This window comes from Pseudochaenichthys georgianus, chromosome 3 (assembly GCF_902827115.2).
Source record: "Pseudochaenichthys georgianus chromosome 3, fPseGeo1.2, whole genome shotgun sequence".
Lineage (NCBI taxonomy): Eukaryota > Metazoa > Chordata > Actinopteri > Perciformes > Channichthyidae > Pseudochaenichthys > Pseudochaenichthys georgianus.
The window spans coordinates 43418692-43432140 of NC_047505.1; the positions used below are offsets into that span (position 1 = coordinate 43418692).

Sequence of the window (13449 nt, forward strand, 5' to 3'; positions counted from 1 at the left end):
CACACACACACACACACACACACACACACACACACACACACACACACACACACACACACACACACACACACACACACACACACACACACACACACACACACACACACACACACACACACACCGGTTTCATATGTCTTATCAAAGAAGCATTGTGATAAAAGCTCAGAGAGTAGGACGGGTTTTAGAGCTTTCTGTTGAAAATTGAAACTGTCCTGTCCAAATGTGCTTCCCTGACTTTACCCACCTCCCTTCAATCCAGGACTGTCCAGGAGGTCCAATCAGATCTGGGAACCTCCCACTGGAGGAGTGTGTTCAGTCACAGGGAGCCCAGGTTTGCATTACATTCCTGCTCTCCTTCATTAGAGTTAGCCCTGTATCCGGTGTGGGTTTACAGTACTGTACCTGAGTTAAAAACAATCAAGGTTCATGGAGCATCAAGTGGTTTTCTTCAGTCATTAAGTAAGTGTACCATATATCTATCTATCTATCTATCTATCTATCTATCTATCTATCTATCTATCTATCTATCTATCTATCTATCTATCTATCTATCTATCTATCTATCTATCTATCTATCTATCTATCTATCTATCTATCTATACTCACAGCATTTAGAATAAACTTTGCAGTTTTGACTCACAGCTGATATCTCAACCAAACAAAGGTTTATACAAGGTGCAGGACTTATTGGAATTTACAGTGGTCTAAACTGCTTTTCACAAGTGTCAGAAAGACATTACTTGGTGTGGCTAGATGTATGGATTAAAACCGGGGTGGCATTAACATTTAAAAATAAATGTTGTGGAAGGTGAAAATCTGGATTATGGCCTTTTAGAGGATACATTGAGAAATATCAAAGGATTAACAAAGTAAATAGATTTGGATTTAGGTGGATTTTGTATTACTTGTATACACTTCATTGTTTAGCTAGATGAGCGGATTTCTTAGTGCTGGTAGCAGCACAGTGTTCTAAACCTGTTGTTGTTAAAGTTGTTGTGAATGTATTCACGTATTTACGTTTTCCTACACACCAGCAGACTGAAATGGATGAAGAAAACATCAGGAAGAGGAAGGAGTCGCAGAATGGCTCCACCAGCAACAACGTGGACTCTCAGACTAAAAACAAGCAGCCTGCAAAGGCTACTGTGCTTCAAAAAGATGTAAGTGTGTGTGTGTGTGTATATCTGTGTTTCTGAGAACAAGTCCTATTAGATGTTCACACAGTAGGATCCCACCATCCTTACCTTTTAACATTAATGGGGGCAGGTCCTGAGTACCAGGCAGTACCACAACAACCGTCTCTGTGTATTAACTCCACAATGATCCTCTCAGAGGTGCTGTCCAGATCTCTTAAGCCCTCTAATCCCTAAAGTGAATTTAGGGGGACAAACAGGATACATCTAACTGGATAAATTAGGATTATTATGACAAATAAATAATAAGCACTACACAATGATGCTGACAAATCCATTTTATTCTTTAAATTGGATTGCACGATTTAAAAGCACATATACATGACAAGGATAACAAGTATTTCACAGTGCAGTAAGAGACAGAAAACCCACTCAGTTTATTTCATTTGAAGCCTCCACCTAACTTTTCTTATATTAGCACAATGTTCCATTCATTCATTTATTTGGTCATCAGTTGACCTGCTGGTAGTATTACATGAACAGTCTGTGGGTCACCAAGCATTATTATTATAGAAAGGTATCCATTCAGCAGTTCTGGAGAGTTTTTGTTTTTTTTACCAGAAAACAAGTGTCAGTCTTTACTGAGGCACCAGACGAAAAGTTAGGGGATTACCAAAGGTGAAGCATCAATGTCCATCCATTCCTCCATCAATTCATTTGAATGTCTTCAAAGAATGAAGATATTATTTTTAAAATGCACCCTTAATAATAACAAACAAACCTAGGACCTTAACACAAATCCAGAATTCGACGCGACAGTATGTGATTTAGAATACTTCTGGCTCATCGAGCACTTGCTTCAGAGTTGGCAACATTGTACATTCACATCCAGGCACACAGAAACATGTCCAATACTAACTTGCATTTTTATCTTTTCATTGGTATATATTTAATTGCACAGTGTACAACATGTCCCTAAGGAAGATGAAGGCTATCTGCTACTTTACAGTAGGTTAGCGCAACCTTGATAATGTGCTCTCCTCCTGATAACCAAAGGTATGACACTGACTTTCTCGTCGATTGGATACACAGAGATTGACCGCATTAGATCTCCTCATGACGGGTTCTACTGGAATGTTGATAACTTAGCCGGATTGAGTTGAACAAAACATTCAAAGTGTATGTGTTTTGACAGACAAAGCCGAACAAAAGAAGCACACAAGTTAAATGAAAACGATTGAAAAGAACAATTAAGAGGGAAACAGTTCAACAGAGCAAAACAATAATAAAAAGCTGTAAAATAGCTATAAAAATTGCTTTTAAGAGGGGGCTGAACAGAGATGACTGATTATACAAGCCTTATCTCCTCACTCAGGTCATTCCAAATCAATAATTTAAAGAAAAGTGAGTGAAAGCTTTCCTTCTTATACATAGAAACTTTATCATAATGCAAATCCCACAATGTACACTATTGCTAGTCAAATAGTTTTTTCTAAATTTCACTTCAAATACAGCATTCAAGAGGTTCAACCACATAGAGGGTAACACTTCTCTTATTGTCTCTTCATGTGTTCAGGTTGGTCTGTTAAGTGGCATCTGTCTGATTGTGGGGACGATGATTGGCTCGGGCATCTTCATTTCTCCTAAGGCTGTTCTGCTGTACTCTGGAGCGGTGGGCCCCTGCCTGCTCATCTGGGCGGCCTGTGGCGTGTTAGCCACTATGGGTGAGAACGGCATCTCAAACAATTTGTCTCTTTTATCAGCATCAGATATGTCTGTCCCTGTACTTTTATTTCTTTCTCCAAATAGAGAATGGCTCAGAGATGAACAGAGCACACAACCCAAGAGAAAATGCTACAAAATAGACACACAAATAACAACTGTTCTTTTGATGAAATACACATGAATCTTTTAGGAAACCAATGTAAGGTATTGCTCTATGTTTGCTACTGCGTGGAACATTCTAAAATATAATTTACTTGATGATATTAAACAATGACCTTTATAGGTAAACCTTGATCCTAATCTGTCGTATTAAATACTCAGATTGTTGTTTTATATACTCTTATTGACAATAGCTCAATATAATAAGAAATAAGAAATATTGATGGAAATCTTAATATTGTGTTGGAAGATGTTAGGCCATGGGTGTTTTATTAATGAGTTTATCTGGTTGCTTTTTCAGCAACCCATTTTGTAGTTGTTACTTTTGTACAACATTGTACATATATGGTTACTGTCCCTCTAAATCTATCCCTACACCCATGAAATGCACAATAAGTTTAAAATGAAAAGACTGATTATACTTGAATATTATTAGTTTTGCTTTTTCAAAAGTGTCTATAGATTTCGGCCTACTTGTGTTATTGTGAATCCATGATAATTATGTGGTGAAAATAATGACAGCCTTCTTGATGTTTGCTTGAAGCACTTGGAAAGTGGTAATGGAAAAACCAACACAGTAAACTGTCAATTGCTGCAATTCAATAACTGTTGAGTCAGTGTGTTTTGGAACTGAACAACAATGATTTAGGTAAATTGGTAAGATTCCCCAGCTACTCTTTAGCGGCTTTGTAAACAAAAAGTGTTTTTGTGGGTTTTAGTAACTCAGAATTCAGATACGCCTGACTTAGTGATGAGCTTGAAGGTAGCACATATGAATGTTTATCTGCATAGAGTTGGTTTACAAGTTTAACAAACTACATCAAAAGTAGAACAATCTATGTGATAACAATTATGAGCTGAAGTGATTTGCTTCCCAAGCGTCTTTGAACCTGTCTACCTGACCACTCCTTCTTAAACCACAATACAATCCCAAGGAAGATACTGGATGTGATATTATCTACAACATTGACTCATTTAAAGGAATTGTCCACTCATTAGATAATTAATCAAAACTTCAGTATTTAGTGAAACGTTATGTTTAAAGCATACCCTGAAGAAATCAGCGATATTCCCCGGTAAATAATGATTTTATAGCTCTTTTTTATCAAGACCTGTATATTCCGTCTGGCCGCCGCCATGTTTGCCATTTTCAGTAGTCACGTGATGGTCGTGACGTCATCCATGCGTTCACTTTGTCAACACACGGAAACATGGTGGAGTATTTCAGTTCGGACTCGTCAGCAGAGGAACAAGTTTTGACCAATGTGAAGAGATTGGATGGGGGAATTCAGCCATACATATCAGTATGACAATACGACACCCTCTGTCCGTAGACCCTCACATCGTACAAGGAAAAACTTCCGAAGAAAACCCCCAGTTTAAAGGGAACATGGGAGAAACCTCAGGGAGAGCAACAGAGGAGGGATCCCTCTCCCAGGACGGACAGACGTGCAATAGATGCCGTGTGTAAATTGAAAAGATAATACATTTGCAACATAGGTAGTCCAAATGTTTGGAAATGCATGTGTGTATGATGGGAAGATTATATAAGATACTATATGTATGCATGTAGTACCACCCTTGCTAGCGATTCCCTCTCTAGTTTAGCATACTCAGCTTCGTTGTCCCTGGCCATAGAATCACGATTTTATGGAGCCGGAAAAACTGGGGGGAAATACACACTAGCCGGTACTACGCTATATGGAAAGGCCACCAAAAACTGTCCTGGCCTGGACGTTAAAACGGGGCTAGCCGCTGCAATGGAAATGCGCTATAACATACCTTATTCTTACTCCGAGCACTACTTCTGCTCCTCCGTCGCTTCACACTTGCAGAGGGCGATTTCTCTACTGGCCGAACTGGTGTCCTGGTCGGTGATGACACCAGAAAGACCGATGGTACTGCATCTCCATTGAGTAATGGTTGTTCTTTAAATCCCATGTTATGTTTGATCATACTCTCAGAGTAGTCATCCGGAAATGTGAAATGTTCGCTGCATACATGAGCCTGTAAATCTCTCGGTTCGGGCCGGCCACATTTCGCTAGCCACTGCCTCCGAATGTACTTCTTATGCTTACCTTTTGGCAACAGATGGAACCGAGCATTCCGTGGATTGTTCCTATCCGAATTATGGCAATATTTCGCGATACAGTGAGGCATATTTGAAGAGAGAAACTACAGTAAATAACATGGAGATCAACGTGTCTTCGAAAACCAAACGCATGGATTACGTCACGTCCGGGAAATGGCGGCGCCCACAGTGTTGATGTTATTTCGGTATATAATCAGTTTAAAATCACTGATAATGTCATCGGATTAAAAAAAAAAAAAGAGAGACTGGCAGAGACTGGTCTGTTTTATCGGATGATAATTTTTAAAAAATGAGTGTCATGAGCATACCATTCCTTTAAAGTGTTTTATTACGATTCCTTTATAGGATTTCCATATGGACTTCTAAGTGTGTGTTCCATCATGTGGGTTGCACCACTGCTGGATCTGATATTATCTACAACATTGACTCATTTAAAGTATTTTTTATTTATTTTTCCATAAGAACTACTAAGTGTGTATTCCCTCTATCATTTGGGTTGAATTATTTTCCTTGAGCATAAACAATGATTAGATTTTGAGTGTGTGCGTAGTATGCGTTTAGACTTAAATTCCGACCTTTTCCTTGAATTTTCTAACAGAACAATTATAAAACTCCCCTTGTTTGATTTACATATCTCCTCTTCTCTCAGTCTCTGTATTTGTGCGGATTTGTGACTTTACAGGAGCTCTGTGTTATGCTGAGCTTGGCACCATGATCACCAAATCGGGGGGAGAGTATTCGTATTTATCTGAGGCTTTTGGCTCCCTCGTAGCCTACCTCTACTCCTGGACCACTGTTATGGTGCTGAAGCCCTCGTCCCTCGCCATCATCACTCTGAGCTTTGCAGAATATGCCTCCACTCCTTTCTACCCCGGCTGCACTCCCCCTGTCGTTGTTACAAAGAGTCTTGCAGCAGCAGCTATATGTAAGTTCACTCGTTTCCTTGTGACTAAACGTTTAATACCAGTAGATTACGCATAACTTGTGGATTACACATTTAAAGGTGTTGTAATAAATGTTGTTTTTTATTAAACAGTGGATCAAAGTAGGGTAGGGAGTTGGGGAGTGTAATAGAGAGCTAAACATTTAACTTACTTTGTCAGCTGGCCAGAAAAACTATTCAACAATTAAAGTTCATTTCAAATCACTAGGTTGTTGTGCTTTATATTCCTGACTTTTTTGTGTCTTCTCAGTTGTGATCGTCATGGTCAACTGTTTAAGCGTTAAGCTGGCGAACTACGTACAGAACGTCTTCACTCTGGCCAAACTTTTCATCATTCTTATCATAGTGGTAGCTGGCATGGTTATGTTGGCACAAGGTCAGTTTCCTTTATATACAACTCTTATTAAAAAAAAAAATGTGTATGCAGAGTTTGTTAACAATTATGTACTGTTCTGCATTTGTGTCCAGGAAACACTGAGAATTTGTCAAATGCATTTGAAGGCTCATCAACGTCTGTTGGAGCAATCGGACTGGCATTTTATAACGGGCTTTGGGCTTATGATGGATGGTAATTATTATACTTCACTTATTATGCTTCTCTCTAAAGCATTACATTATTTACTTTTCAACTCATACACAAGCCTTTTCCTTCTACATGTCTTTATATAGGGAGCACTGTGACTCTACTCATCCTCTCAGCTACTCTTCAGCCTTGTGCTCTTTCTCCCATTCTGTGAATTCAACCCTCAAACAACCTTATTATTATCTCCAGGAAAGACCCTGTTTCACAGTTGCAACAGTTAATCAACTTAGGGGTTTGTCATCAACAGGTATTCTATTTTCTCACAGTAATGAGATGCCATGTTGTTGCATGGCAGGGACTTGAAAGTGCGGTGGGGCCCAGTGAGTGGCAGCTGCTCCCCCAGCTGTTCACTCAGTTCTCGTGCACACTAAACGCATGCAGGGCAAGCGGCAACCTCCTGGTCTCAAAAGTGAAGCCAATGCGGAAGTGCCGTAAACTTGCTTTCTATTTAATGGCCATCAGGGTGTGGCTAAACTGGTTGCAAAAACAGAGCCTTTTTGTATACAAAGTCTATGAGAAGATTATCCTACTTCTCACATGATTTATTAACCCAATCATTAGTTTATTGTCTTCTTCAATACAGAATGATGTTCATTTTTTATAGTTATGGTCTCATTTAAAATAGCTGATAAAGCATTATGCATAGGGTGTATTTCTCTTTCGTCTTGACAAAGTTCACAGTATTTCCAGTTAAATATTTAAACAGAACAACATTCATTGTCTAGCATTCAGTTGCACTTCCACCCTCTTGTGTAACTTCTGGTTAAAAAGGGACAAGATTGTGTGTAATTATATTATCCTCTTCATGAGTGGGTCCTATTACTGGGCACGTGTCTTCATTGTATCATTGGGGTTTCCACATCAATGCTTTAGTCTGCAGTGCTGTGTGACCACCTGGGAGATTCTTTAGTTGGCCTCACTTCAAATCCTCCTGGCGCTGGAGTGTGTGGCTGTGCATCGTAGCCTGACTGATGTTCCTGTCTTTGTAATGTGTAAGGTCAATTTGGGAGGCCTGCAATTTTTCTGAGGGCAACTGGAAAGATGGCATCATATGACCTATGCACTTTCGTTTTTGTGTTATGTTTGGATCACAGCAGGGGTTTCATTCCATAACCTTTCTACCAGTTAGGCTAACCAGAGATCAAAGCCCATGTGATATAGCACATAGCACACCAAAATATCATGTCCCTGACATTGAATGCAGTGATCCACTGCAGGAAAAACTAGATCGTTCTGCGTGGTGGAGCAAAGGCCATGCACACAGGGCCGGCCCTTGGCACTGGCGAACTAGGCGGCCGCCTAGGGCGCCAGATCTGGAGGGGCGCTGCGCTGGGAGGAAAATTAATTACATTTTCATTCTGCCTAATTTTCTGCCCTTGATGTAATACATTTACATTAATAATTGAATAGTAAACACCCTTTGCACCCCGGGTCGGCAACATTTTGGTGCTGTAAGGGATGAAAGTGGGGGATGTTGACTTATCAGGCGCCCGCAGCTCACAGCCAAAGTGCGAGCGAGCCTCCGAGCGAGCAAGAGAGAGAGAGAGGGCGCGCATCGGTACCGCGGATTGTTGTTGGATTGAGGCTGATAACTGCAGCTCAGTGAGGTAAAGGACTCTGAGTGTTTAGATAGTTCACTTTAGTCTAAGTTATCTCAGTGGGTCTCAAACGGTTTGGTCACAATTTATGTAAACAAATATTTCCAAGGCATGCCTTAATAATTATTAGGATAAATAACAACAGGTTTGAAATCATTCTAATGTATACTATGGACAGTAAACCAAAAATATCCTTTAAAACTGGAGATAATAAAAAATAATGCATGAATAAATAAATGTTAACTAGGTAAAATAAGATGTGATGAACAACACAAATAAAATACGTTACATGTATTTGTTATTCGCTATGGTAGGTTATGTTCACATACTTATTTGATTATTAAATCATATGGGTGTTTTAGAGTTGTACCCCCTAGATCTAGTAATTCTGCTCAAAGTGCACCAGATTGAAGCATTTTACTTTAAAATGGTAAAATAAATCTTTCCGGGGGGGCATACCCCCGGACCCCCCTAGAGTGATGTCCACCCCCCAATTAAAACATATTCATACAATAATGAATACATTTGAAACCTTCTTCATGTATATAACCAACATGTCAATGCGTTTCAGTTGTTGTGGTGTATTGGTCTTTTGTAGAGATTTTTTATTTATTCTTTATTCTATCGTGTATTGCTTCGAAGGGGGGGGGGGGCACCAAATCATAATCTCGCCTAGGGCACCAAGATGTCTAGGGCCGGCCCTGCATGCACATATTAGTGTGCTGTTCTGCAGAGGAGAATGATCAAACTCATTACTGTTATAAATGCACTATCGTTATTTTAATTTCTCCTTTTTGGTAATACGCAACATTAAGAAATGACACATACTCCTTGTTTTTAAGGAATCAACTGAATTTCATTACAGAAGAGCTGAAAGACCCATTCAGGTAAGACACATAAGTTAAGTCTAAACAGTTTTTTTTTAAATTGCAATTAAGTAATGGTCATTAAACAAAAAGCAGCATTTCCTTATGTAGGCTACACACTCATTGCACATGAGTACACATTTTCTGTCCATTCATCTCAGGAACTTGCCATTGGCCATCATCATTGGAATCCCTTTGGTTTCTGTGTGCTATGTGCTGGTCAACGTCGCTTACTTCACTGTTCTGACCCCCACTGAACTGCTGTTGTCTCCAGCTGTTGCCGTGGTAAGAACCATAGATGGTTGCCTTGGTTATTGAGAAAATTAGATCCAATGAGTTTTAAAAAGCTTGTAATTACTTATTAGCTGTGTGGTGTTAAATAGGGAATTATTTTTGAGGATTTAGACCTGCCTGTATCCAATCGTTTTTCCACAAATACAGTACTTTGTAATTCAACATGTATCTTTTCAACTTTTTTTGTATTGCTATTTTATTGCTAGTGAGATGTTGACATTTTAAATGTTTATTTTATTGTCTTTTAATTTTATTTTACAGTGCCATGTCTTTTTATGCTGCAGAAACACAAAAAAGTCCCAACTTGGGATCAAAAAAGTAGTTCTTATCTTATCTTATAATATTACTGTATGTAAATGTGAGATTTAACCTTAGTAACAGCTCAGTAGGCCATGTGTTTTTTGTGCTACACTTTTGTTTATGAAGGATATGTTTTTGCTTCCTTAGACTTTTGGAGACAGAGTCCTTTACCCTCTGTCTTGGATCGTTCCGCTCTTTGTTGTCTTCTCTACATTCGGCTCTGCCAATGGAAGCTGCTTCACCGCTGGCAGGTAAAAAAGACAACTGTCACAACATTTATGAAACACAGAAGCAAAATGAAAACATTGTTCTGTCTGTGTGAATCTATGTGGTGTGCATATTTAAGAAGGAAAGCACAAGTAAACAGAGTTCAAAACGTGACAATACTGATGTGCATTGGATGTGGAAACAAAAACTCAAGAAACTCCAAGAAGAATACACAACTGAAAAACAACACATTTCTAATTCTCTTTTCTCACAGACTGGCCTATGTGTCTGGTAGAGAAGGTCACATGGTGAAAATCCTATCCTATATAAGCCTGAAGCACTACACTCCAGCTCCTGCTCTCATATTCAATGTGAGTCTTGCATATTTAATCAGACCCCTTGTACTTTTCAATTTGGTCTTACATCGTCATCTGTCTTTTTTCAACATCTGCATGGTGGTTCACACTGTATTGAGTACAGTTTTAAAATGATGTAAGCCTCTTAAAAAACGTTCTGTAATTTTACCAGAAGGCTACATGATTGATGTTGTATTATTTAAATGTATATAAATAATGTATTGACTGTGTTGTTTCCATTCAAGTAAACAATATATTTATCTGTTTGGTTTCTCTCTGTTTTAGGGTATTTTGGCTAGCATCTACATTATCCCATCGGACATCAACACCCTCATTAACTACTTCAGCTTTGCTCAGTGGGGGTTTTATGGTCTGACAGCACTGGCTCTCATTGTCATGCGATACACCAGGAAGGAGCTGCACAGACCAGTGAAGGTGAGGCTTAAAGTGGTTTAGGATATCTTTTTAACCCTCCTGTTGTCTTCGGGTTACATCTGACCAATTTACTACTTTCATCAATCATAACTTTTTTGTTTTACATTCGATTGCATTAAGGCTTTATGATATCCTTCAGAGTAAACATATACACGTCATATTGAACATATACAATTGTTGACCACCACCTTTTTGGATGATTTAGTCAACTTTGTAACACCCATGGTGTTCCCGGTCAGGAATTAGTAACCATCCGGATCAGATGAAACACACACACACACACACACACACACACACACACACACACACACACACACACACACACACACACACACACACACACACACACACACACACACACACACACACACACACACACACACACACACACACACACACACACACACACACACACACACACACACACACGCACCACGCACGCACGCACGCACGCACACACGCACACACACACGCACACACACACACACTCTAGATGTGTTCCCCCCCCTTATGTGCCCAATCCCCCCATGTGAATCACACCTGGCACACACAAACACACACACACAGACACACAAAACAATTTGACACATTTACGCTCTTATGTGCCCATCCCCCCACATGGATCACACCTGGCAGGCACACGCAATACATGTTCAGTGTCTATTCTTTGTATATTTACTGCAGTTTGTCATGTATACCTGTAGTCTGATACAATATTTACAGTTTGAAAGGGTGTTACATGACATTTGGTGATGATTAATGTTTTTGTTTTGTTAATATAATAGCAGTTAAAACAGGACCGGTCAAATTTGACCGCGAACACCAAAGTAAGGGGGGGGGGGAACTAACACAATAGGAGGGTTAAAGCTCATCTTTTATTGGGTTTTAACTGAACAAGTTTACGCATTCAGGTGCTTTGTTAATTTGAATCTTGATACATACATTCAAACGACAGCAAAGTGGAAATAATGTTTAGTAAGGTGGTGAATTTCATTAATTTTAACGTGAATTTGGGACGAATAAAAAATATACCTAGAGAATTGCACAAAAAAGATCCAATGTATAATACTTCTCATATTTACTGGGAATTTCAAATACCAGGCCCAAGAATAAAGACAAAGTCTGCATTTTATTGAGATAGTTTTGTAAATACTTCTCAATAGCGTGTTGAATACATCATGTATGGAGGTTCAGAACAACTTTTGCATGGCTTTTCTTTATCTCAACCCTGTGCAAAAGATCCTAGTTTGGAATTTTCTATTATAAATTTAAAAAAACTTGGTTGATTTTTGTTTTTCATAGGCTAAACATGTATTATGAAAGTGACCATTCGAAGCTATATATTTTAGGGGAAATAAACCTCTATTTAGCAACACTTTTCAATTATGCCAGTAATATTCAATCTTTATAAGGGAGTTCAGTTGGGTTTCACAGGGCTTAGAAGTACAGGTTAAGACTATAGAGTGGACCTTGTGTAATTTTGTGATTACTTGTAGGTGCCGATTTTCATGGCAGGCCTAATGGTGCTGGTGTCCTGCTACTTAGTCCTGGCACCCATCATTGATAAGCCAGACCTGGAGTACCTCTATTGTACTATCTTCATCGTCAGTGGACTTTTCCTCTACTACCCTTTCATCCACCGGAAGGTCAACTGGGCACGCAAAATCATGAGTAAGTTGACTTTTTACAGACTCATTATTTCATGACCATCAGTTTAGCCTAAACAACAACCAAATGCAATTCAGTTTTTATGTTGTTCTGATGTCATTTAAACCTCCATTCAACTGCAGGACCCATCACCATGCATCTCCAGCTGCTGATGGAAGTAGTTCCTCCAGAGAAAACTTAATAAGAAGAGACAGAATTAACAACGAGCTCAACTTCTGCTGTTTGTCATGAAACATGTTAAGGCTGTTATTTTTAAAGCAGCTATGCACTTTCAACCCAGAGTGGATCATAACTAAACAATCACAGCTGACCTCTGTTTTACGGCTGCTTTACAACACTAACAGGAGGTGAGCGGTGATCATGAACCTGCTTACAGGTGTAACATGAAATCATGGGTCAGAATTTGACCATATTCTCATGATGCCTCTCTCCACATGAACAAATAAATCACTGACAAAGTCTTTTTTTAACATAAATAAACAGCATCAATCATTTAGTAACTGTGTTTTCTTCATGTAGGTAATGTAGAATACACTTTCTCTTGGCAAAAGATCACTTGATTTAGAACTACTACATGATTTAGATATGCATGAACTGCTCCTGCGGTTGTTAACTGAAATGAACATGGTTTAAAAATACTCTCACTTTTAAGTGCTGCATTGTGCTAGCTGGTGTTTATTAAATGTATTAATCGTGTTGCATAAACTGGACATGCAGTCAAGCAAATATTCCTACTGTGTTTTACTAACCTGAGCTCAGTGTGCTTTCTGAAGCTGTATGTACTCTGTCAAGTATGAACTCACAAAGTATGGATACCAGGTATGTTTTGTTACGGAATATTATGGAATATACAGTATTATGAACATCATCATGTAGACTTATAAAAGGGTAACTACCTTTGGCTGATTATGTATACGGCCACAGTTCTGAGTAAGAGGGATACGATTTGTGATGACCGAGGTCTCAATTGTCCACCAGATGTCAGCACAGCATTGTTAAACAGAACAGTAAAGGCATGGCGTGTCTCTGTGCTATCGTTATGATACAGTAGTAATATATTATGCATTAACGCATGAATATTGAATATTTC

The 13449-nt window shown here is 39.0% G+C and overlaps 1 protein-coding gene across 2 annotated transcripts; it reads left to right on the forward strand.

The window, feature by feature from the left end:
• Positions 1–339: 339 nt before the first annotated feature.
• LOC117439790 (b(0,+)-type amino acid transporter 1-like) lies at positions 340–12855 on the forward strand. Of its 2 annotated transcripts, none has more exons than XM_034075869.2 (13): positions 340–459; positions 1035–1160; positions 2710–2857; positions 5792–6034; positions 6303–6428; positions 6521–6620; positions 9076–9120; positions 9261–9384; positions 9841–9944; positions 10175–10271; positions 10542–10691; positions 12188–12362; positions 12482–12855. In XM_034075869.2, the coding sequence occupies exons 2-13, from the start codon at positions 1044–1046 to the stop codon at positions 12538–12540; spliced, it is 1488 nt and encodes a 495-aa protein (XP_033931760.1). In that variant the 5' UTR covers positions 340–459; positions 1035–1043; the 3' UTR covers positions 12541–12855. The 2 variants fall into 2 exon arrangements, with proteins under 2 accessions (XP_033931760.1, XP_033931768.1); XM_034075877.2 differs by having other exon boundaries at positions 1038–1160.
• The last annotated feature ends 594 nt before the right edge of the window (positions 12856–13449 follow it).